General features: G+C 44.5%; 2 protein-coding genes across 5 annotated transcripts in view; both read right to left on the reverse strand.

The window, feature by feature from the left end:
• Positions 1-591: 591 nt before the first annotated feature.
• blmh (bleomycin hydrolase) lies at positions 592-13,451 on the reverse strand. The gene is made up of 12 exons (XM_057049518.1): positions 13,295-13,451; positions 11,820-12,017; positions 10,449-10,558; positions 10,023-10,164; positions 9,819-9,907; positions 9,642-9,734; positions 3,091-3,246; positions 2,841-2,999; positions 2,698-2,765; positions 2,498-2,615; positions 1,683-1,749; positions 592-880 (listed from the first exon to the last, which is right to left on the reverse strand). Exons 1-12 carry the CDS (start codon positions 13,302-13,304, stop codon positions 726-728), a joined length of 1,365 nt encoding a protein of 454 aa, XP_056905498.1. The 5' UTR covers positions 13,305-13,451; the 3' UTR covers positions 592-725.
• Positions 13,452-14,360: 909 nt separating this feature from the next.
• fat3a (FAT atypical cadherin 3a) overlaps positions 14,361-25,955 on the reverse strand; it is a 42,775-nt gene continuing 31,180 nt past the window's right edge. For 2 of the 4 annotated variants that reach the window (XM_057049441.1, XM_057049440.1), the window contains 10 exons: positions 25,744-25,878; positions 25,489-25,643; positions 25,165-25,401; positions 23,636-23,879; positions 22,740-22,893; positions 21,591-22,279; positions 21,297-21,410; positions 18,831-18,890; positions 18,386-18,421; positions 14,361-16,435 (listed from right to left, as the gene is read on the reverse strand). In XM_057049441.1, coding sequence (XP_056905421.1) covers positions 15,813-16,435; positions 18,386-18,421; positions 18,831-18,890; positions 21,297-21,410; positions 21,591-22,279; positions 22,740-22,893; positions 23,636-23,879; positions 25,165-25,401; positions 25,489-25,643; positions 25,744-25,878 — 2,447 coding nt within the window. In that variant the 3' untranslated portion in view covers positions 14,361-15,812. The remainder of the gene's footprint in view (positions 16,436-18,385; positions 18,422-18,830; positions 18,891-21,296; positions 21,411-21,590; positions 22,280-22,739; positions 22,894-23,635; positions 23,880-25,164; positions 25,402-25,488; positions 25,644-25,743; positions 25,879-25,955) is intronic. The other 2 variants (XM_057049443.1, XM_057049442.1) reach the window with 1 other exon arrangement.

A 25,955-nucleotide genomic window follows, 5' to 3' on the forward strand; every position in this document is an offset into this window, starting at 1 on the left:
TCCGCCTCAAGTATAAAAAAGAAAAAGACTGTCCGCGGGCTCCCTGAAGCACTCACAAGTTAGGATTGGCGCACAACAGTGTGATCCAGACATGACAAAAGCACAGTCCGCCTTCACCGCCGAGGAGAAACAGCAGCTCTGGGTCCCGGTTCCGGTTTAACGTTGAACTCTTATCGTTGGTTTTTGGCTTACAAGTGGAAACCGCCTCGCGACCCACGGCAGCAGCAAAGGGGGTTTGTTGGCGACACACATCTGAACGCTTTACACACCGCCGCCATCTCTTTCGCAGTCTTTTTCCTAAATTCTGTCCCCACCAGCAGCCGCATGAGGAGCGAGAGGCGTCAGGCAGACCTGCGCTGGCCCAGAATGTGAGCAGGTCTGAAGGGTCGATGACTACATGTGTATAATCCTCACGTTACAACATAATCGGCTTTACGTAAGAATCAACCAAAGTTCTAGACTGGATTTTGATTTGACTGGAGTCTGAGCCAACGTTCGTTTAAGAAAATACACACAAAGTCTTTCCGGTGGAACCACGACAGAGGCGGGAAAAAAGACAGGCGGGAAAAAAGACAAGGGCAGGCGAGTGCGTTCATTTCATTTCAACTGATTTTTACTGGTTTCATCTGGAAGAACAGGGGGAGACCTGCGAGGAAATACTGGAGTGCTCCTGTAAACGCGGCCGAGAAAGAGGCCGAGGTCGCTCACGGGGGGACGCGACGGTTCTAAAACGACGCCAACGATCCCATTGGGTCCCAGGCAGGCAGCACAGTGGGTTCCTGTTGCATAACGTCCAGAACATCGGAGGACAGGAACTTCTTGTCCACCACAACCTCATAGACAAACTCGGAGAACCAATCGTCCGTCATGATAAGGTAGCCTACAGAGACAAAACAACTCAGTCGGAATTGATTTTAGAACAGGACGCGGAGCTTTAAGTCAAGAAAAAAAAACACCAAATTAGGGAATCAATCTCATCCAAGCGGGAAACCCTCGCCCCAGATCGAACGCTTATGAAAGAGCTGGCTAAATGCCGTCGCTCGACTGGCCACAAAATTGTCCTTTTTTAAATGATTCATTTTCAGTTAAAATAGCTTCTCTGTGTAAAAACATCTTTAATCAGAGACATTTTCCTGGCACTCTCCCACGCTTTAAAAGGAAGCACACAGCCCGCTCGGTCTGACAAATGGACGCGTTTTAAGCTTGGAAATGGGGCTCAAATAATAATAAATGTCCTAAAGAGAGACCTTAAGCTTTTAGAGACAAGGTCGTTGTGTTAACATTTAATCTTCTCATTTCTTCCTCATTCCTGTCGTCCACCAAATGTTTGATATATATCACTGCCAACTGTTCACAACCAGGCTCACTGATCTGCAACGTGCTCCTGTGTGCACGTCTGTAGGGCCTTTCTGAAGCAGGAAGCAGCATCTACAGCTCATAAAATTAGTTAAACGACATCACGGGCTTCCATTTCAGGCTTATCCTTTCCTTAATTTGATTGACACAATGGAAACTAAAGACTCTGAATGGGTTTCAGAGTTGTAAGATGTGAAAAAAAGAGACGTGCCGGCAGAAAGAGAGCTGCAAAATCAGGCAGAACCTTTCAGAAGTGGGTCTGAGTGCTGGTTCCACGCAGCAAGATTGATTTAGGGGGATAAACAAAGTTTTTTTTTAGGGGTTACCTTTATTACCACGGTCATCCCCCCAGGAGTTTTCCACTCTCCATTTCTCATAGCCTTCTTTTCCGTCCTGTAGGAGAGAAAAATGACCACGGTGAGATAAAGGGTAGACATCGGAGGGTAAATTAGCGCGGGGTAATTATGTAGGGGGAAATTACACCAAACTCCCCTTTGGTCTGTTTGTATACCGGGGGGAAAGGGAGGCTAAGATGGCTGCATGGATCCAAGAAGAGAACTAGATAACGTGATGGGGGCGGAGCCTTTGGTCGTTCCTATTAAAGTTGCTTAGTGGAGCAAAAAACACTCGAATTCCAGGTCTGAGAAAATCGCTAGTGCATACGTTCCGTAGTTCCATCGTGGCCGAGATTGAGCAGTATCGTTATTCAAAAAGCAGGTGGCTTCCGTGGTCGTTCATGAAAAAAGAATTGAAAACTGGAACACAATGACTTTATTAAGGTAAATGAGAAGTCCTTGCTAGTATGCTTATGTAGCTACAAGTCATTATACAGTAGATGCTTGACGCCATCTTTGCAGCACCAGAGTTTGGCCAGCAGGGCTTTTGCTTCAAAATCAGGAGTGCGTTCTGTATCCAGTTCTCTTAACAGACGTATGACTGCTGCGCTCGCATGAGTAGAACTACACTCTTTCTGCAGATATTAAATCCAGCAGGGCAGAATCACTATTAAAGAAGGGAAAGGCTGGAGGCAGTAAAACCCAAAACATACTGCCGTAATGGCCTTTAAAATGTGTTTTAAGGCTAAAAACAAGGCGGATTTTATTTAATTAGCTGTTGGAAGCTGCGGCTGTGTCAGCGTTACCTTGTCAGTGACGGCGGTGAGGATCATGGCATGGGTCATCAGGGAGTCCGAGTATATCAGGCGCTCCGCTTTCGACAGATTCTTCACCGAAATCCCAAACACGAGCTCGTGATTGAACCTGCGAGACCCAAGCGGGACAGGCGGTTGATGAGTGACGCCGCCGGGCGGTTGGGGGACGCGTTTCCGTCACCCGTACTCACACGTTCATGTCGTTGATGCCCAGCTTGCCGTGGAAGTGTTTCTCGACGTCACATCCGAACCACACGGCCTGAGCGGGAAAGAGGAAACCGTTTCAGCACGCGAGCGGACGGACAACACGGCCCTGCTCTTCTGACCCGCCTACCTCGCCCTTCTTGATGGACTCGGCGGCGACGGTTTTGAGGAGCTGGATGGGCTGGTTGTTGTACAGGGTGCAGCGGGCCCCGACCATGTTGCCGAGGAAATCGACGGTGTACAGCTTCCCGTACGGATTCTGGGGTCGGGGGTCATTCACAAGGCAGACCTGGTGAAAGAGAAGAATTTTTGGAATGGCACGAAGCAAATGAGAGGATCCGGTTTTGTGGGCTGCAGCAGACGTGTAATGAATAACATACTTTGTCTTCGATGTTGTATAAGGGTTTGACGTGTTCTCTGTAGAACTCCTGCGGGGTGAGGGGGCCCAAACGGTGGAAGATCTTATCCTTGTCCCGGTACTCCCAGCAGATGGTTTCAGGCGGGCACCCTAAACAAACGCTGACCACCCGAAACACCTGCGACGGGGCACACGGACAGATGGTGTCAGTTTCATCACCCTCAAGATGAACCGTTTCTCATTTCACAGCCCTCGACCAGCTCATTCGGAACCCTCCTCCCACCCAGTCAACTGAAGTTAAACCGGATCCTTCAGACAAACATCGGGGTGATCAATCATCTTCTGACAGAACAATGAGAGCTGAACTCAAGTCGCTTAGACGACATGCTTGAATCGTTGCTCCTTGCGTGCACAGATTTAACGGATGCTTGCCTGTCTGTAATGCAACGCTGTATTGGTCTGGGATCAGTCACACCACTGGTCCCAGTAAACTAGATCTCTATCTGCTGACTGCTGAGGTGGTTATTTGTGGCCTGGCATTTAGTAGCCATGACAGTAGCCTACGTAGCTTTGCGTCTCTATAGGAGGCCGTTATGGAGATACTAAAGAAGTTATTCTAACACCAAGTAGACCAAGACCAACAACATCAGTCCTTTAATATACAGTCAGTCAGGTTAGAGGTGCATCTTATTTTTTAGTAACTTCAATTTTGGGCCAAAAATGAGAACATTATTGTATTTTTTATCTTTATCAAATTCAGCTGAAACCACCGGGGGGTGTCAGGCTTGTGAAAATCGCTTTATTGATTTCACAAGCCTCACATTCCAGAGCAGTAGGTGGTGCAATAACTTTTGGCCCGAAACAAAGACCTGAAGAAGACGGGAGCGCTGCAAGCTGTGAGGAGAGCTCATTTAGAAAACATGCAGTTCTGAGACATCTCATCGAGTTCATCATCATGACGAGGAGGTCAGGAGGAATCACCCGGCAACAACAGAGCCGGTGTAATTTATCAGATCTTTGTGGAAATCCAACATTTTGTTGTTGGACTGTTCCCTTATACCACTGATTTATACCAATTAGAATTGGTCATTCCTATCCTCAGATCAGAGTCCATCTTTATGGTTTTTCCATCTAAAAACACGAAAGACACATTAAATCATTTTTATTTCTATCATCTGGACGCAGCAGGTAATTATCAGTTATTGCTTCTGACTCCAAAATTCCTGGTAATTATACCTCCTTCTTAATTAAGACGACGCTGCTCGAACAGATGGCCCCAGAATCTGACGTGGCTTTCATTTCCTGGCTTCCAAACAGGAAGACCTCTCGAACTCAACGTCTCCTGAACTGCTAATGTCTTGTTTTTGACAGGACAGGCGCGCTGGGCCGGCATCCCACGTCCCTTCTGATCCGCCCCAGCAGGGTAAATAAAGTAGGTGTGAGGTGAAAGGCTGAGCTTAAGCAGAGGCCCGATTCAGACAGCAAACAACCACAATGACATCAGAACAGGATCAATGTTTAAACACCTGCTGCTTCACTGACGGAGGCCGGAGGGAGACGCAGGGGGACAGGGTGAGACAAACGGAGACATCACCCAGCCATACCGGGGACCTGACACATAAGCTTCGCTCGTGTTTAGAAAGTAACTTCAAAAGAAAACTTAATATTTCAAAACAGCTCAACTGCAGGTGTTCGAAGCAGCTGTTCGAAGCGATTTAGGTGAAGTTTGTGAAGCATTTATCTGTCCTCTCACATGGCACGCTGGCGTGGTTTGCTATAAACAAGGGGCTGAATGAGTGCATTCCTTCGGGACCAAGCACAGATATGTTTGAAGTTATCCACTACTGAATGGTTGACATCCCCCTGCATATTTATTTGTCTGATGCCCTTCAAACAATCCAATGACCAAGAGGTAGGATTGAAAGGATTATATACAATAAACAGACAGACAATCAGCCTGGGGGCCATTTTTCAAGATAATGGTTATACTGGGGTTCAGCCTCCACAGGCTTTATACTAAAATGCCATTAAATACGAATTCTAGATTTATATTGTCATTTTTACGGATGATTACATTACAGGAAGTCACAAAACATGCTCAACCGGGCCAAACACTAAACAGATGATAGAGGTGATCCTCCCAGTAAGTCCTGGCACCGCACAAGTAGCACCTCCTCAAGCAAAACGTCTGAGAGACATCCTGATTTAGAGGATCACTGGCTGCCCTTTGACCTCCTACTCGGTGTCTGAACCCGGCACCTGTCTGAGCTTTGGCTGCCTAATGCCGGGATCAGATTACGCAAATTTAGCCCGATCTGGACCCGACAGACACCGCCGTCCAAACGTTCACCATCGTGCCTGATTATGAGTGGATATGAGGATTACAGTTGCATCGAAACAAAAACTACAAAAAAGTCCAAAATCAAAAAGCAGGTAAAAGTAAATAAAATCTTTGAGTGACTACAGGACGATCCGGTTGTTGAGCCTGTGAAATTTGTAAATACGTACGCCATAGATACGCTGGGTATGGCAGCATACCTAAACAGGAACCTTTATAGTTTACAGAAATTCATGGAAACTTAAGCATGTTTTTGAGGCTGGGGCCAAGGCTGGACGCTGCAAAACAAAACGCAAAATCCTGACAAAATTATAAGTAGTAACTAGAATATTTATGAATGTAAACAAATGACACCATGCAAACAATTTGGATAACAGAAAGGAGGAAGTTTTTCACTTCCACGCTTAGTAAACATGCAACACATGTGGCCATTGTTAAATTCTAACAACAGTGCAAACAGACTGGAGAAACGTGAGTGGACAGCTTCAAATTGGCAGAGCAGCAGGGATACATCCGCCTAAAGCCACCCACATCAAACAAGAAACCTGGCTGAGGAAGCGCACCAGCAGTGCTGAGCAGCACGGAGGTTCCCCTGCAATTGCACCACTCTTCTGATTACTTTAAATGTAATTTGTGTGATTTAATTACGCAATCAGCGGGGTTCATGGATGGGATCGACGCTGCACACTGCGCATCTGTTGTCCACATTAAGACAGCAGATGCACAGTGGGGAAAAAAGGTTAAAATGCCAAGTTCACATGACGCAAAAGACTGAGAGCGGGTGAAATGTTTAGCTTGTGACCAGCATTAAGGTGACCTATAAAACAAACTAATGAATGAAAGCACTGCAAGAGACTGGCTGCATAAATAAGCACACCATTAACTAAAACTTTGCCGTAGTACCTTGATTTTATTAACGTTATTTGAACTCTATGACTTACCTACTACACGAATTAGTGGTTTGCTAAACAGCACTCATGGTATCTGCTGTGCACGGACTGGATTCAGCTGTTCCGAATCCACTATCCGGGTTTTTAGAGTGTTTCCTTTAAACATTCCAGCTGGACCTTAATGAACTTCAACCTTGAGTTCATCCGACAAAATTTAGCCGGCCTTGAATGGTTTGTTTTCTTATATTAGCGAGCCCAATGAGCTCACTCTAAATCTTGACTAAAGCAAATCTGGAAAACCCCCATCATGGGCTAGAGCAACAACCAGCTCTTGTTCCACTAAACCTTTTCTTGTGAATTCTGCACTCTTTTCTGCCAGATGTGGAAGGTGTGCGATGCTCTACATCTGTATATTTAGTTAATTAAGGAAGATGTCGCTGATAGACCCAAGTTTCTGATAGGAAAGTTTCACAAGGACTACCCTCTTCTGCCAAAAAGAGGGGGATCTCATCTCTTAGGAGCTGGATAAAACATTCCGGCGTGACAGCCATCAGGCCTTGCAGTGAAACAAAACAGCCGTGTGGATGGGGCCCATTTCCAGAGGAGACGGGGGGGGGACAATATCAAAAAGCTTTGACATGTTGTGTTTTGATGCAGTTTACTGTGGCAATGACGTCCGTTGTTACATCAGCGAGGCCTGGGATCGGTTGTTTAGATGCAGGCACCTCTCCACGTAACATACAGCGTGTCCACTGCACATTTGGGGGACGCGCGCACGGCGAGCGCTCGCAGCTTGTTTCCCCGCAACGGCCGAGGCTCCATCTGTGCGGACGCTCGCACAAGCTCAGCCTCTTTCAAGTGAGCGACAATGATTTGAAACAGTTTGGCAGCGGCGGCTCTGTTTGTAACTCGCTTGTGGAAAAGAAAATCCTCCCTCAAATCGTTTGCATCAAAATATCTGATGTGTGTTATGAGGAAACAGTCTCATATCCATCTGCGAGCAATGTGGTTACCTTATATATGGTTGTCCCTGGAAACCCCAGCATATCTGTACTCACAGCAGACGCCATAGTGGCAGTGGAGGGAAGGATTGATCTCTGCATCCTCATAATTCCATGAGGTGTGTTGAGCCTTTGAAGGCAGAGATGCAGATTTAGGAAAGCAACACTCTCTGAGTGGCATCTTAATTTGTTCAAATGCTTCCAGATTCCCCCTCACTGACAGAACGACCTGGGGGATCACATGGCTCCAATTATAGTAAATAAAGGAATAAAATGAAATGATTATAACCAGGAGTGCAGAATAATGCAATTAATTAGAGGATCAGAGCCTGAGGCGAGCCTTTAGATGGTGGATATAAAAGGTTAAACAACAGACATTCATAATTCACACGTAAACGGACCTTTAGGTAATGTGACCATTAAAGTGAGGTACACGTTCATAAACATATGGACGATTAAATGCAAATCCATGACAGAAAAAGAGTTCCCCAGAGAGGAGGGATCCACAAACACATAAACACATAAAACAATCCAACATTAGCTGCTAAATGTTGAGAGCTTCCCTCTCCATCTCCTAACCCAACTAATCAGAGCAGACGATCGCGGCCCCGGAGTCTAAAATAGGTTTTCCCTCACCACGATGACCCACGTCACCCTCTCCTCACAAACAAGACACTAACCATTTGGTACAGACTTGCTCTGTATGTTAAATGTCAGTTTAAACTGTACTGAACTGAACCCAGAAGGTTGCTCATTTACCCATCCTAACCAGGGTAGACAAGGGGTCAACAACCACTGGATGAGAGGCAGGAAGACACAGGACAGACCTAACAAACGCTCCCATCCTTCTAGATAAAAGGCCATTGGTTTGTAGCAGGAGCCAGAGCATGTAGCATGATGGGATGGAACACACATGTGCAACAGTATCTATGCGGGGTGTTCTTTCTGTGACAGAACTGTCTGTCACCTGTGGCTGTAAGCAAAGCAAAACAAGATCCAGCTGATCAAACAAATACAACCCCCGCTGTGTAGGTTTCACTATTGCCACATGCTTGTTTACACTTAGGTCAGAGTGTATTATATCTGTAGGCAACTGTTTAAACAATAAAGAACTTGACAGCGCCGAACAACAAAAACAGCTGACACCACGATTCAAACCTCCGTTGGCTTTATTCCTCTCAATCACAGGCTGATTGGCTGAATGGGCCCCGGTACAACACACACACAGCAGGTGAGGACTGACGTGTACACACACCTACCTGTGCAGCCCAGCAAAGACACACAACTACAAACACAAAGCTTTTATAGAGCGGCGTATCAGGTTTAGGAGCATATGCAATATGGTGGTTTGAAAGAATCTTTAGGGAATGTACAACAGATTTGAACATAGCAAAGGTGACAGCAGGAACCCGGAACCAGAAGTCACAATATGGTCAAAACTGTTGTATTTTTTTCTTAAATCTAACTTTATGGTGTTTGCGATGGGCTATAAAAGTGCCTTTGTTCTTGGAAACACATGGATAAAAATCTAAACCAAAAAATAAATAAACTGAACAACTTACGGCGGCGAACCACCCGAGCTCACAATACTCCCTGATCATTTGGGCGATCCACTGTTAGTGCACGGAAAAATATTGGATTGGAGACTGTTTATACCTCCTCCAAAACATGATTTATTCAAACTTTTTAAATGCCATTACCTCGAGAAAATTCCTCATCGGTCCAGCATATGAGCACTGTAGGGGTCAGGTAGGTACAACATTGATGGAACATGACAACTGACTGGCCCTCAGCGGGAACAGGAACATCTGGACTGGCTCTGAAGTGGAAATGATGGCACCTCCAAAGCCGGTGAGGAGCCATGAAGCCATATGACAAAAATCATCTCGTCACAGACAACCTCAGAGCAACAACATTTGGTCTTCAGGAGGTACACAGACCTCTGCTTTTGGAAGTTTATTGGTCTGGAGCGTTCAGGTGTGTTAACACAAGGAGGGAGAGAACTAAGCAACGGTCCTGGAGAAGCAACTGCTGCTGCACATCAATCTGGAAGCAGTTACAAAAACCCTTTCCAAACAATTTGAGTTCAACATTCTACAGTGAGAAAGATTATTCACAACTGGAAAACATTCAAAACAGCTGCCAATCTTCCCGAGGAATACGCCACAAAGGCAGAATGGGCCATGTTCAGTAGATGCAAGAGCTAAGAGCTACATCTCACGACATAGAGGCTGCAACATGTGGAACAAGGAGGAGCATTTGGAGTTGGCCTAAGAAATGGTTCCTTTCAGCAGAAACACCTTGGTGCCACCACCAGGACCTGGACCCACCATTGTTGACTCACCTCCTCCATCATGGTGTCCATTGCATCAGAGATTTTGCTTTTAGTAGCTTCACTGGCCACCATGTTCCTCAGCAATAGGCAGTATTCTCTGAGCTGAGAGGAAGGAGGAGAAAGGAAATCAGTGGCTGCAGCACAACTATGTGACTTTGCTCATGAGCTGTGAACAGAGAAACACACTTTGTGATTAAGGATGTGGTTCATCCTGCGTGAGGCCTCCGAGCTATGGGCCTCTGGAAAGCACTTCTTTGGTATGACCCCGTACTTTTCTGGAGAGAAAACAAAGTAAAAGCCATTCAACTAAAAAGCATTCTACATTTAACCAATACCAGGAGGTTTTAAACCCTGAACAGCTTATGTCAGCTGTGGTTGAGTGGCACGAACCGATGAGATTCACCAGCATATCCCACTGTCCTCCATCATTGGAGGGGTTGGAGAGGAGGAACTGGACCAGGCGTCCTTCCACTGGCTCCTTTCTCTGAGCTGTTTCCACATACGAGTGGAGGAAGTAGTAGCAACGCTCAATCTGTGGGAAAGAAAAATCCACAACGGAAAATGGATCCAGATCCTTAAAATGGGTAGAAACCTCATTTAGGTCTCCTCTTAAAGGGAAGCCCTGACCAGGCCTTAAATATACGTTAGCTTATGTCACTTTAATGCCAATTCATTTTTAAAAAACTTCATTTTTGAACATTTGTTAGAGTTCGGGGCTCCTTTTGAGTCTCCCTCTCAACCCTCGCTAACATCTCCATGTACTCATTCATTAATACCAAACAACCAACGTTTATGGTGCAGCAGAAGAGTTCTCACCTTGTCCCAGAAAAAGAGATACGACTGACTAAACTCAAACTCCTCTATGTTGAAGGCCTTCATGAAAGGAAGTCGCATGACATTGAGGCATGAGAAGATCCAGCATCGTCCTGGTGGCGGAAAGAAGAAAAGGGTGGAGATCTAGTTTAAATGTAATGTTTCAGGGTTTTTTCTTTTAGGTTAATCAACCTCTAAATGAGTCTGTTGGCATAGCTTCAGCAGTTATACAAATTTAAATCACAATTGTAACATTACTGAAAGGTCAGACACCAACACACAACAGATAAAATCACCCGATTCAATTTGCATGGTTATTAAAAGCATGCCATCGATCACAGAAACACAGCAAGGAGACTCCTGTGGGTCAGGTTGTAGAAAAAGAGTTTTCCAGCTTGAGTCGAGTCCAGTTGCTGCTATTTGAAGAGCAGTTGTGAATTTCTATGGTGAACTACACCATCTAGTGTCCACAAAGAGGCCTGGTCAGAAAAACGTGTTATAAAGGAATAAAATGTTGGTTTATAGAACTTATATAGAACAGCTCTGTTCAGAAAAGAGTCTCCTCCCTGAGCTTTACTCCCTCCACAATAACTGGATTTTGGATGATCATGTATCATTGTTCCCTGATTTCATGACAGCGTGATTTCATGTTGCCATCTTACTGATGTCTTAAACCGGGTTTTTCCTACACTGTTGTATTAATATGTCACCAAAAAAAGGACGAAATCATCACGGATAAGTTGGTAAATGTTAAGAGTTCTGAAGAAAGAGGGACTCGACCATTAGCAAAAGTCCTGTAAACGCTGACAGGAAGTGATGACTGCCAGGAGCGAACGTTTCAGCAGCGCTTGACGCTCTTCCTGAAGCCACGAGGGCTGACAGCAGGCCAGACACATGGGAGACTGTTCTGCTCCATAATGTGGCTGAAGGAAAAACAGAAACGTTTGCTGAAGCACACAACAGCCATAGAAAAAAAAAAAAAATCTCTCGTTTGTCTCGTTCGTTACTGACACATCTGGTTATTGCGAAATTCAAGGATTCCCGAGGAGACTGTTCCACATAAAGGCAAACGAATGGAATCAAATATGATCTTATTTGCTCTCTGATAACATTTATAAAACTCTTAAGACTGTAGGAGGAACTGTGGGAGATGCTGAAAGCAACAGGAAAATGAGGAAATCAGTGAACAGGGGGAATGTGTCTTATCTGGGTGTCACACTCAAAATGTACTGACTCCAGCAGTTTTCACAACAGGAAATACTACTGCGACGTGAGGACAATATCAAAAGTTAATGAAGCACAATGAGGAGAAAATCAAGTTCCGGCTGCTTCCTGTGGGCATTTCCAATGTTTTCCTGGAGCGATCCGACATACCCGAGTTTTTCTGGTTGGTGACAGGTTTGCCCTCTGTGGGGATAGTGTGCTGGAAGGTGTGCACCGTGTCCTGGACCGTCTGACGGTGCAGACAAACCTCTAGTGGGTCGATGCAGGTTGACACATTCTGAGCTAAAAGGTAGCGAGGTTCAGCCCGCAGACGCTGGGTGAACGTGGCGATTTTCTCTTGACACAGACCTGGAAAACAAGAGGGAGCGTGTAAACAGGGAAAACCGAGGCCCATAATAACAGAAGAATTTTAAAGCTCATCTTAGATAAGAGAAATAAGATCAGGGTTTTTCCTTAAAAATATAAGAGGAGATGTTTTCCAGGACGTGGTTAACGTGTTGTCTATTCTATTTGATAACCTTCCACTTTTAATTTAACAGCTGTATTTGGTCAGAAGCCTCCTTCTTTTTAATAGTACGGTTAAACAACAGGAAAACTACCATCTATTATCAATTCATAACACATTCTCATTGCTGAGGTTTGGGACTGAACATGTGGCACTTTTAAAATAATAAAGAGTTTGACAGTCTTGTCAGTCTGGGCTGAATGGAGAGTGATGAGCAGCTGCTAGCATCTTAAATTTAGATGCATGAATTCAACTTTAATTAGAGAAGATGGTTTAAAGATGCAAATGTCATGCGTGGCCCTGCTGTCGTTTCATATGCTGATGCTTTTCCATTTTATGAGCATGTAGATTTAACCACAAGTCAAACACACCTAAATATGTAGTTTCCTGTCATGATATTCTAGTCTAAAAACTCAAATAATGAAGAAATTGAGGTGGTTTTTAATTGCATGACAGTGAGGGCGATCAGAAACATTGTTCTTTCCTTGTTAAACACTTTATTTCACTCCTTTTCTGTGAATAAAAGTCTGCTGTTAGCTCAGTAAAACTCCACGGTAGCTCCAAAAAATTAAAAAATAAATAAATGAATTATGAAGGTGAATAGTTTGTTAGGAATTTTGAGATAAAACCAACAATAACCCAATGGAAACATTTTTAATAACAATGCTAATAAAGAAACTTGATGAGCAGAAAACAGTGGGCAATGATAAACTTAAAAAAAAAGGGATCAAATGCAAAAACAAGCCTTTACAAAATAAAAAAGAAGTTTCCCTTCAATCACGACTGCAGTTAGTTTCATTATCAATAGCAGTCCAAGCTAGCATGCCCGGGAATGCTGAAGCTGTCAGTGCTTATTTTACTAAACCGGCGTATTTTAGAGGTTAAAAAAATAGTTTAACCTTTTTGTACCCCAGTGTTCATCTCACCAGCGGGAAAAATAATCCTTAAAGATGTAAATATAAGTATTGCAGCCTGCAATGCTAACCCAAGGCACGCTAGTTAGCTGGTTAGCTCATTCACTTGTCCTGATCCGGCTACAACTACAAATCGCGTTCAGGCTCCCGGCGCAACAACAAAATTATTGAGCAGAAACATGAAAAATTAGCATTGATCGACCCACCGGATTTCATTGTCCCGTAGAATAACAGAATATTTCAGCTGAAAATCTTGGAAGTGCTGTGTGTTGACTGACAGCCGGAATGATGTCACCAGAAGAACTCGTCCGTCCACGCGCGTCCACCCTGGAGCCTCGCGCGCCCTACGAGTGAGCGCGTGCAGGAAGTTGCAAATGAGCGTTTGGAGTTGATCTAAATTCTGCAGGAGTTGGACTGTTAACACGGAATAAAAGGGTTGTTATTAACGACAGGAACCTGCACGAAGGTTGCTCCTATTGCACTTTTATAAGGGTAAAAAAATGTTTTTTTTCCACCGATTACTTTGTACACAAATCACACCTTCTTGTCAGCTAAAATTACATTTCTTTATTATGTCCAACTTATTCGTTAAACCTCCACTTTAGCTCTTACTATTCCTATAGTAAGTTATATGGAGTTTGTAGAGTATTGGCCTCAAGAACAATCAGGAATCACTGCTCATATAGTTGGGTTTTTATTTTATTTTTTAATGATCGACAGGCAGGAATTTAAGTTCAGGGTGATTATCTATGTATGCAAAGTCCATTTGTGGAAATAATGTAACTTTCACAACCAGCTATGGCGCTTCCAAAAAAATAAAAGCAGGAACAAAAGCTCACGCAGCTTATGCAGAGCCATTCACCATTGTTGACTTTGGTGAAAGAATTCATGCTCCTCACTCACAAACATCCCTCCAACAAGAGTCAACTGCTTCTTTTTCTTTCCCCCAGCTGCTGAATGCTTTTGAGACCTCCCCTTATTATTCATCTATCAATAAAACAGTTTAAGTGCTGCAAGCAGGTTAAATTTGTGGAAATATTCCATATCACAAAGTCATATATACTTCAGTCTCTAGTGTGTGCAACTAATTTTGATTTGCTTTTACCACATCCAGCCTTTAAAGATGCTTTAATATGAACATGTGAGCTGTATTCACACAATTTTGGGGCTCATGTCATTCGTCGGTATACAAGTATTGACTTAAAAAAGGGTTAACACTGGCTCATCAGCCCCCAGCAATAATGAGCCTCTGTAAGGAAGGAAAAAACACTGTTGCTGGGTAAAAAAAGCCTTTATTCAAAATATGGCTAGATGATGTTCATCAGTGTGCAAAAGAGGTGGAGATCCTTAATGTATTTAGAGTCGCATGGGAAACACTTTAAAACCAGGACGTATTCCACCAGAAATACATTCAAATTCCTTTCATCACGTCAAACATTTGTGTATATTTCCGGACAGGGTTCAGTATATTTACATATGTTCAGAGAGATGTTAATGATTAAGGAAACCCGCGTTTCACAGGTGCCTCCTCATGTTTTAGAACAAAAACCAGTCGCAGTCAGATAAAAAAAAGAAGCTGAGGATTATCTGCAGCTCTCATGGGACGCCTCACAAATTATAAACCATCTCCTGTGATAATGAATTACTGCTGTTCAGACTCTCTTTTAATCTTTTACTTAATTTAAATATCATTTCATGTTAAATTCTGGGACTTCCGATGCAGCGTCTTTGTCTCTTGCTACAATCATCAGCTGCTAGGAAATAATGGGAATTTATCTTAAAACATTTTCGTCACTACTCTGCGCCAAATCCCAATTATAGTACTGACTATCTATGTCTGCTCTTTGTCTCTCTGAAGGATAAAGTTACAGAGACGTTGAAATCACACTGGAGACTTTCTTAGCTTTTCTCAGTAAAGACGATTTTTGTGCCATAAATAGGCCACAAATGGAAATATAGTCAAATCATTTCTAGGCTGTTTTTTAATTGCCTAGTGTTGCAGCGCATGCCAATATTTGGGAAAGACAAATACTCTATTGACCCTTCAGGTAAAACGGGTGTTATACACACAAACCACCAGCAGGGGGCGGTACTCCAAACGTGAGTTTTGAATGGCCCGGCCCGTCTCTATATACAATACAGTCAAAGGCCTGGTCAAAGATATCACACAACACTACACAGAAGAATTAACAATTTATGCATAAAAAAATACTGAATAAAATGTACTTTGAAGTCTGTTTTGTACAACTGAAAAGAAACAAACTAGCAGTATTTTTGAGTCCAGATCTGTAATAACAAGTAGTCACAATATTTCACACATTTTTTTTCAAGTTCAGAGTGCAGCAAAATATACAAAAAATGTTTAATGGGACTGTATGAGGGGCAGGGAACCAAATAACCTTCACAAACGACCCGATATTTTTTCTTCTGTTATTCCCACGGGCCCTTCTAGCCATATTCACAAATGAACAAAACATACATATACATTTTAATCTACTTTGGATTAGTATTTTCATTTACATTCTCATCCCCATTCTTCTCATACTGCAACAATTGAACCTGGGAAGAACACTTTTGATCGCCCTGCAGAGCCAGAGAGAATCTGACGTGATCTGTAATGCTCACGGCTGACTGGATCCTCTGAGTGCTTCTCTTGTCATCTGCATCACCGCTGCACCTGAACCATTACACACATCCTGTGGCCTCTCTCACCTGCTCATCCCATTACACTTTAGTCTGTTGCTCTGAATCTGTGATATAAGTCACCCCTTCGCAAAGTTCATCCATATTTTCCAAGTCTGTCTTACGTTCAGAGTGATTAAGTCTGCGAAGCGTTGACGTGTCTGAGGGTGGACGTGCACCAGCAGGTGTTTTCAGGTTTTCAGCTGCAGGGATACAGTTCTGAGCGTCCGCGTTTCCTGCTGTTGCCCCGCTCACGGAAGAGCCGGGCCCCACCTGGGCTGCATCCTCTGGAGGTAATTGGTGTGGAGAGAGGTTTTGGCTTGGGTGTGGTCTGGTGTTCTGACACCTGTTGCTGCCAGAGCTGAGGGTGCTGTCGCTGGAGACTGAGGTTATCGGCATATAGAGTTCGGGGAAGTCCTCGTCGGTGGGCAGTGGTGGCGGCAGAGCGTCTTCGCTCAAGAACTCTTCCACGTGGGAAGAAGGGCAGTCGCTGTCAATGTCGTAGCCTCCCAGGTAGTAGTCTGACTCCAGCTCATGAGCGGTGTCTCCGGGGCAGGTGGCTGAGCCCGCTGCCCCGCTGCCCAGCCTGGCGTCGTAGCCGGGCACCTCCTCGAAGCTGGAGAGCTTGCTGCTGGGCACCCAGTCTGATATGTCCCAGTGATATGCTGGATGGGTAAAAAAAAAAAGGCAAATTGTTAATGGGATTTTGAGATGGTAAAAATGAGTTAGAATGTTAGAGGTTAAATCAAAAAAATCTCCACAAGGTGGGGCTGTGCAGCACACAAGCCTTCAGACGGAACGGCCGTGTTGGATTCAGCGACACACAGCAAACACAGAATCTGAAGTTCACGCGGCATGCACGATACAAACGACAGGGTCAGGGCTGGTAGAGCATGCTGAGCTTTATGAATGAGGACACGGCACAAAAAGGTGATACTCTGGAGGTTTACGGGGACAGAAGCACGTGCATGCAGCAGATTAGGTTTCATTTACGCCCTGCAGGAAAAGCTGTGTCACCAAGAGATTTCCCAAAGACGCACCTCTTCCGTGATCCAAGCACATATCACATGGTTCTCTGAGTTTGCATGTTTTATTCAGAGGTCAGGAAAGAAAATTGCTGAAACTCAAGACGCTGCAATATGCTGCTTGAGCAAAATGGGACTTAATTTCACTGCAGCTTTTTTCAGGATTTGCATAGGAAATGGGAAACGTGGTGATTCCAATGATCAGAGAAACACCACAATTGTTTTGTCATGAGGTTTAAGCCGAACAACCTGACGAAGCAAAAATTTAGACGAAATTATAGACCGAGGATGTGGGATGTCAAACAGTGACGATGCAGAACCATCATAAGCCTGGAAGTCCGTGATGTGATGGTACAATGACAGGCTTAAGTTTGTTAATGTGGCGATGCACGGCACCCAGACATGAATATCTGCGTGTTAAAAAAAGAAATGAAGATGAAAAAAGGGGCACAAAAATCCGTCAAAGCACTCATTTAGAGCTTGGCAAATTTGAGACGGTGAAACTCAGAAATCTTCCGCTCTTCAAAGCAGGATCGAGGAGAGTATTTAGCTGTCTCGGGTTTGAGGATCAGTTTCAATTTGTTTCCAGTGCGGTCTGAAATTTTGTATTCTCTTCTATGACATGTCGCAGACACTTGTTCATCTATAGGTCATATAGGTCATATATATCTATATATCTATAGGTGGTTGTGGCTGACGTGCTCGCACTGTTGTAGCGATGCTCAGTGGTTCAAAGTTTACGTGGTGAATTGTTCTTGGATGAGGTGCTAAACCCCAACTGAGTACGTGCATGTGCAAACAGGACGGAATAGATCAATTCAATTTTCCATACAAATATAACCCATGTCGGTTCCTTTTATGGACGTAGCAGGGCTGCTTTCCTGTACTTTGGCACGAACGGGATGATTATTTACTGGTTCACAACTGTTCAGCCCAGATGTTTGTTGAATAAATCATAACGCTTTATGAATGATTAACTCGTAAATGACATTTGGAGATGTTAAGATTGGCCAATTGATGTACCTCTAAGGGGGTCTCTCCAGTCCTTTTCCCCCTGTCTATTAAAGCCACTCCCCCTTTTCTGTCTGTGCTCCGCCCCCTTTCTGCCAGGACCACATGTGCTACTGATCCGGAACCAGTTAACTTACATTTTAAGAATTTGTTGAGTGGATTTGAAATTAAACCCTCCTTTTTTAACTGCGGATTTTGTTCAGATTGTGACAATAGATCTGTTAGGTTCTTCAGCTCAGGATACCAGGAGGACCACATCAGCGTTTCAAAACCAGCTGATCTCTCAGCATTTTCATCACGAGACTCCGACGACAGCAAAAATATCAGCCTTGAAATTCGCGTAGCAACTTCTGACGACCTCTGCGGTTAGAATAGAGGCTAGAGAATTCGGAAACAATCTCAACTACGGCCTCATAAGAGCCCACCGCTGTAAAATGATTCCTGATGAGATCGTGGTCGTGTCCCCGCCCGTTTTCAATGGTTGATATTTTCACTGGTTGCTTCCCACACTCATGAGACACAGAGCTACACACAGATGTACACAAACGGGTAAGCGTGTACACGAGTCAGGCAAATCACCTTTGTTGTAGATTGGATCATGGTCCAAAACAGACACTGTCAGATGGAAAAAGACGTAAATGCAGAGGCGTTTATCACCGATGATGAGTTAATATCATCACAACATGTAGACATACAGAAGAGGAAAAAGATAGAGGCTCAATTAAGATGATGAAAACCACCGGTTTGTATATATAGATAAACTAGTGTAAAGTTTACAAATGAGTCCGGTTAATGTAAAATATCATGTAAAATGGGTTTTTTTACATTTTATTAAACAGTATAAAACTATTTTTAATTAAAAAGAGCATGAAGACTACGGTCAGTATAATATATGAAACTGCCTAAACAATTAAGTTTACATAATGTCAATACAGTGTGTACAGCGTGACAGTTTGGGTGTGTCATATGTTGGAAATAACACACCGACAACATAAAAGAGGAAAAAGTGGATGAAAGAGAATACCTTCACTTTCAATTGTGTCAACTGCATCATTGACCAGTCGAATGACCGTCACTATGGAGGCTTGCGAAAGGGAGAAAGTAAGAGATGAGTTTTTAAATACTTGTGTGTTATGAACCTTAAATCTGACACGTATGACATAACTTAAATGATGTGCTGTCTTTTATATTGTGAGAAAGGCAACCACTATAATCTAGCAGAACCTTTAGTCCATCTCTGAAACATCCTCTTGGTCAGAACGGCACAGAACTGAATTATTCCACGATTGCTGCGTGTGACTGGATACTTCAGTCTATATATGGAAACTCAGAATTTATATTTTTACTGTACATTTTGCAAAGGCGGTCCATCTAACTGTAATTGCTGCCCGATGTGTGATCTGCATGTGCGATTATTCAACGAAATCCCCTCATATCAACTATCTAAAGGGTGGGAAACTCCAGTCCTTGAGAACAGATTCAAGCCGGGCTTTTTATCCTAGTTAGACAACACTTCCACCTGGGGCTCCACTTCCCTTGGTGACGGCAGATTTTACCAGGTAGGACACAAAACCCGGCATGAATGCGGCCTCGAGGACTGGAGTCGCCTCCATTGAGGATTATTCAAAGATAAACAGCAAATCTGCTGAGTAAGCGTAACAACAGAGAAAAACTGATTTTGCCAAGTCAAAGAGTGTGGGATTGTTGTCATTAGTGTCTCACTGTGGACAGAGATGATGAAAAGAAAAACATGTTAACTTGGTGGATGCAGATAACGGACGTTGCCCATAGCAGATCTCTATGAATCCCCAATATCATTAGCAGACCATGCATCCATTATTAGCAGCGAACAGGCTCATGGTGGGCGCTGGAGGCTAGCTCAGAGGCAACAATACTCCAGGACACACTGAGCCCTGGTGGCTAGCTTCCATCCACCTGTGACACGTGCAACTCCAGTCTGGAGAACCCCAGCTGGGGACACCCGTGAGAACGCGATGAACCACAGATTGTAATTACAAGACAAAAGTTGAGTAGCAGTGAGGTCATCAAGTGTCCCGATTAGGGACGTTCAATACCACTACGAATACTCACTCTTGAGTACCAATACTCAACTGCGGCACCACCATCTTCTGGTCAAGAGCGCTACTCAACATAAGCTGGAGTTTTCGGTGACTGTATTGGCAGTTATTACAGGTACTTAGAAATAAGGCTGGTATCAGGTATGGTATCGGTACTCATTTATCCCTAGTGATGAAGGAACAGAGGAAAGAAGAGGCCTTCAGCACTAACACCTGTCTCCAGATTCCCTTTCATTTAACGTTAGCATACAAGATCACAATTACACCATAACGCTGTAAAACTACCTGAGCTTGTATCGTTATTAGTCGCAGCAATAACAGATTGTTGTACACTTGTACTGGGATTTGTTGGCCAGCAGGGACGTTCTGTTAATGTTAATAACTGACAGACGATGACAGGATCTGAGCACCGACCTTTCAAAATACAGAAATAGAAAAAGCCAAAAGAGCGGCAACAGGACCTATAAAACCCCAGATGATGGTAAAACTGGTGGTCATGGCTTCAAATATTTAATTTTAAGATAAGTGAAGCTGAATTTCTCTATCCGTAATGACATTTGAAGGACAGGAAATACTTTGGGAAGCTACACTTTTCAGAAGTTCATGGTTTGCTGCTGAATCTGTCACAGAATTTGAACTGATCTTCATCATACTGACAAACAGAAGGTGCCCTCATGTCTTTTTTGAACTCAATTATCCAACATCAAAATAAGTAAGTGGCCCCTTGGGCTGGTTACATCCGATCCTTTGGCAGCAGAAACCTCAATCGGGGCGTCCTGTAGCTGTGGATCAGAGCTTTAGCTCCCTCCTGCAGGCAAAACTGCTGGAGCTCAGTAGCATCTCTGCTGGGTTGAGGTCACCCATCCACCCATTCCACCATCTGTCCATTCACGCACTTGTCCATCATCATCCATCTGTTCATCAATCCATCATCCATCCGCTCATCCATCCATCTTCTGCCCTGTTTGTCTCCTTGGTGGTGTTTAACGAGTCCTGCAGCCTCAAGAACGCAGACGTCAGCCGGTTCCACTGACGCCTTCACATCTTGGGGCCACTTTGTCTGGGAGGGGGTTCTTCTTTGTAGAGAGCCTCCATTTTACTATAATGCACCTCCTGGAACTGTGGACTGGGGAACTCTAATTACCTTTTTTGGTTGCTAACTCGGGGGTTCAGTTACTTTTTCTCCTCACACCTCTGTGAGGTTGTTGTCAAAGGCATGACAGACCTAAACATATATACATATATGTTTTTTTATCAACACCCTCAGATGATAGTCAGATTATATTTTGTGATAAATCAAAGCAGGAAACCATGAAATTCCAAAAGGTTCACGTATTTTTTTTTCTTTGTACAGTCAGAAAAGCTCTGAATTTGGCACATTTAGAGAATCTTCCTCTGGATATGAATCTTACCATTGTCGTCGCAGGAATCTGACTGATAGGAGTTGAGGGATTGGACCTCGGAGTTGCTGTCCTTGTTGCTCGCAGAATAACATATCACTTCATCTGCCGTGTCAGCAGTCTTGTCTGTGGGAAGAAGGTTAAAAAAACACTTTAAAATGCTTTCAATTGACAGACTGTGACCCATAGACACAAGCGGCATATTATGCTGTCAAACACAAGGCCTGATTAAAACTATTGTCTTTATTCTGTAACTGTAAAGTTCAAACAATACTCAAATATTAACAATGTGAAACAAACACTCACCCTCATCATTGTCCCAGGTGCTCTTGCATATGGATTCGCAGTCTGATTGACAGGACAATACCGAAGACAGGCTGGGGGGCACACACACCACCACCCCCCTCTTGATGGTTCCTGACCCACTCCGTGGCGACTCCGGGTGGAAGGTGCTCATCTCTGTATGCTCCACCACGCACCTGTCGCTCTTTTCCAGCGTACACCTGGGGTCTCTTTGGAAACAGGGCGTGTAGGGCAAAGGTCTAACTGGGACCTGTGGAGGTCCCACCATGGCTGGACCCAGTCCTGTCTCGGTGTACAGGTTGAAAGGGTCCCCTGGGGTGCAGTTTAGGAACTGAAACTGAATCCCGTTGGCCTTATTGAGCAGTGCGGCAGTGGCGGGATCTTGAACTAAAGAAAGGTTGTTCCGAGAGTAGTTTTTCTGGAAAACCGTTTTGCGAAAAGCAACGAACAGTACGATGAGGGTGATGATGATGAAAACCACCAGCGCGATGCCGATCAGCTCCTCTTTGTTGATCACGGCGCTTCCTGCCCGCATGTCCGGGACAAAAACGCCCCGCAGACTGCAGCGCTGGCCCACGAACCCCGCGGTGCAGTTACAGTAGAAGGAGCCGTGAGTGTTCACGCACACGCCGCCGTTCTCACACTCGCTCCGTGGTTTCGCGGTGTCACATTCGTTTATGTCTTCCCCGCAACTACGGGACGGGAGGAAAAGGTTACGGCGGAGAGGCTGGTGTCGAGTTATAATGCATGAAAACCATTTTGACAGCACAATTGTGAGTTCCTCTTTTCAAAAGGTTCTTCTTTTTAAAGAGTTTGCGTCAAAGTTCATCTTTTATTGCGCAACTATCCTCACTGCTCTTCAAAACAACACAATCGAGCTATGGTGAGAATTTCAGACTGAGCGAAACGACTATTTATTTGAAACTGAATCACTTACACCACTTCTTTTTATCAAAAGTGTGAAAAAAGAGAACGTAAAGCAAGAGAATTGGGAGAAAATTATCATCTCACTAGTCTGTGACTGCCCCCCAACATCAAAAATCCACCTCAAACTGCCTAACATCTCTTGCTGCATCTTTATTCTGAAATAAATCTGAATAGATCTCATTGCAAAAATGGGATTTTGGGACGACTGTTGTGTGCGAGACTCACGTCAGGCCCTTGAAGCCTCGCCTGCAGCTGCAGAAGAACGCGTTGCCGATAGACTTGCACGCGCCGCCATTTTGACAGGGGCTGGGGACGCATGCCGTTACCTCCGTCTCGCAGTAGGCGCCGGTGAACTGGGGACCACAGCTGCACGAAAATCCTGGCAAGCAGGGCAGAAAGGTGACACAGGCTGGTTTATTCTACAGAGCAGCCAGGAAACATTCCTGACCAAATGAAAATTTCAGCTGTTTTTACAATCTAATAAAGAAGATTATTTGTGTTTTGCTTGGTTTGAGACAAACTGGGATTTTAGGTTCGAGAGGATCCATTTAAAGCTCTCAGATCCTCCAACCGCACACAGGTTAGCGGTTCCTCTGCTGTTTTGGTGTGTCTGTACGTCGACTCCTCTCTCTGTTACAGGAGACAGTCTAAGACTTCATGGTGTTCTTTGTCTGTCTGTGCTTGAATCCTCTAATGCTTAGATTTCATCGGTTTAACATAAACTGGTTTGTATTTACCAGTATGATGTAACTGAGGTTATATCGTGAACAGGATCAGGACAGTCCAACTTCACTGGGCTGCAATATTTACCAAGAAACCCAGGATAAGTGTGCCGATCTGTGACTTTTAGAATGTTAATCAAGTGAATTATAATCTTTTTCATGAAATTTTTACTTTATCCTTTGCACTCTATCTTTTTCAAAATGATGCTGTTAAATAGAGTTTTGTCACCCCATTTAGAGCCTCTCATTCAATATGGCTCTTTGAGACCCATAAATGAACAATATCAACCACAACATGCCCACAAAGGCAAAACTCTACTCTGATCAGAAGGTCATCGTCATTAAACTGAGGGTATTCTGAGATTGGGCCGAGCCAGATTTGCCTTTGCTACCACTCACCGCCAGAGGGATGACTTGTACAAGTAGCTCCGTTCTGACACGGCTGCTGCAGGCAAACGTCAGGATAAAGGACGCATCCCAGCTTAATCTCCGTCAGGCCCACCACTTCTGCGTAGTGCGAGCGTTTGTTATGCAGCGGAAGTTCGTTGTTGTTGATTATCACGGAGTCCAGACATCCCTGGAAACCTTCAAGAACTTGTGGGTCCTTCTGGGCGTCCAGGAGATCGTGCGATTTCGACTGCACCTGATGGATGAAATATAAAAGAATTACACACAAATACACGTTGTCTGGCAAAGAATTCTGTTCTGGTTTTTTTAATAACAAATTCTCTTAAAGCTGAACAAGCAAATTGGTAAATACGTGGGGACATAAAGCAAAGTGTTACAAATGTGTTTCCTTAACAGTGCCCGACATCACACATTTTCACAGATTCATCTGTTTCCATCCTCAAATCTTAAATGTTCGAGAGGTTTCTCAAACATCCAGCTTTCCTGCTTCCCTGAAACATTCATTCACCCCCCCCACCTCTCCAGTTCTCCCGAGATGTGATCCAGCTCAGCTCATCATGTTGGAGGTCGATATGTCAGACCGGGGGAGCGAGGGCGGTATGACCTCAGACAATAAAGTTAATCCTTTTCTCTTTTTGACCTCACCAGCTTTTGGTGGGTCACATACTGTAGTTTTCATTTAATATCGTCTGTCTCACAGCCATGATTTAAGAACAACTAAACTAGAACTAGAACTTAATCTGCACTGGGCTCCTCTTGACAACCATCTGCATTTCTCCAGCATCTTCCTGTGTTACAAGAACCTCGCCTTTGTGGTGGTTTCCACCCCGCCCCCCACCCCCCGCTGTGAAGGAAACATTGTCACTGTGATTCTACTTGACAGAGTCTCTAAGATGGGACAACAACCCCTGTCCCCTGCAGCAGAGCGGTTCCTCCACACCCCCTCCACACCACCGCAGGAGGATCCAAGCTCCTCCAGCCCCATTAATCCTTTCGCTGTGAGGCAGAAACTTGTTTGATGGATGCAAATGCAGCCCCCACCATTCCTCGCCAGCAAGGTAAAGCCTCCCGCTAGACTCCTCTGTGCACCACTTCACTCATGCTTTGGTTTTTTACTGACAACAACCTACGGGCTGTTGATCACAGAGGCTGTGGTTCACCACGTCTCCAAGAGCGGGAGAGCTACTGTGGGGGGGGGGAGGGGTCTCCCCTCTAAACCTAAATCAGTATCATCAAACTCAGACAGAGCTCTACTTACACTGACAATAACACGACAAGACATCATGTCAGATGCTCCCGATGCTGACTGTTGGGAGCAAATAGAAAGACAATTTCTCAGACTCACCCCTCTTTAAATTAAACAAAGGAAAAATCCATCTGACCCTGGGTAGAAAGATCCAGATCTACTTTATGAAAGTACCGGATCAATCAGGTTATTCCTATCATGAACTAGATGAAGCGATGTGATAATTTGCTTCTTGAATGATGAAGCTCCTCTTCCCCTTCCCTTTCAAACTTACCAGCGCTCCAAAGTAGATGGTTATGCCTGCAGCAAGCGAGTGTATGAACGGTGGCCCGCGGCTTCCTTCAGCGTAGCGGTTATCCAGCGTCAGGCTGCTGAAGTTGCGATTCAGCTCCAGTGTCACGGTGTGCCAGCTGCCGTCATTGATTTGACTGCCAGAGATACCCATCATGCCAGGACTGCTGCCACCTCCAAGGTCACTTGCAAGCTGGAACCACAGCTTCCCCTCTGCCAGCTGCTTGCATGCACACATGTGGACGCACAGTTAAACCAAGGCCTTTATCAACACACTAAACCCCAGTGTGACGGCATGTGCGCCCACCTTGAGGACCATGCAGGGTTCCGTTTTTGTGAACATGATGACTCCTTGGCTCTGCAGGGTCCTGACTCTTAAACTGACTTTCATCTCCGACTGCAGCAAGTCATACAGCCTGTACTTGATGTAGCTATTGCCCGAGAAACTCAGAGATGAGTGGCCTGCAACCAAACAGGAGACAGATTGGTGTCTGAATAGGATGAGGTCGCAACAATCGAGAAATATTTGAATTCTTCCAAGCCAACAAACACGTGTTCTGACCTGTACACTGTCCGTGTTTTCCCGGTGCGCACTGGCAGGCATAGTGCCCCCTGGTGGCCGTGTTAGACACACACTGCATGTCATCTGGGCATGGATGGTCTCTGCATTGTTCTGATACGACGGCACAGCTGGCATCTGAGCAGAGACGGTCATCACCTTACAATTTATACTTTAGACTTGAATGGATCTAAGTTATATTAACTGTTACGATG

Source organism: Takifugu flavidus, chromosome 12, assembly GCF_003711565.1.
Source record: "Takifugu flavidus isolate HTHZ2018 chromosome 12, ASM371156v2, whole genome shotgun sequence".
In the NCBI taxonomy this organism is placed as follows: Eukaryota; Metazoa; Chordata; class Actinopteri; order Tetraodontiformes; family Tetraodontidae; genus Takifugu; species Takifugu flavidus.

Bases quoted from the DNA above. Each gene is read 5' to 3' on its own strand.
- blmh (XM_057049518.1), bottom strand. The intron at 10,165-10,448 runs GTGAGAACTCTT...TCTTTCCCACAG, and splicing joins ATCTCTTTTTCTGGGACAAG to ATTGAGCGTTGCTACTACTT. The intron at 3,000-3,090 runs GTATGTTATTCA...CTCTTTCACCAG, and splicing joins TATACAACATCGAAGACAAA to GTCTGCCTTGTGAATGACCC.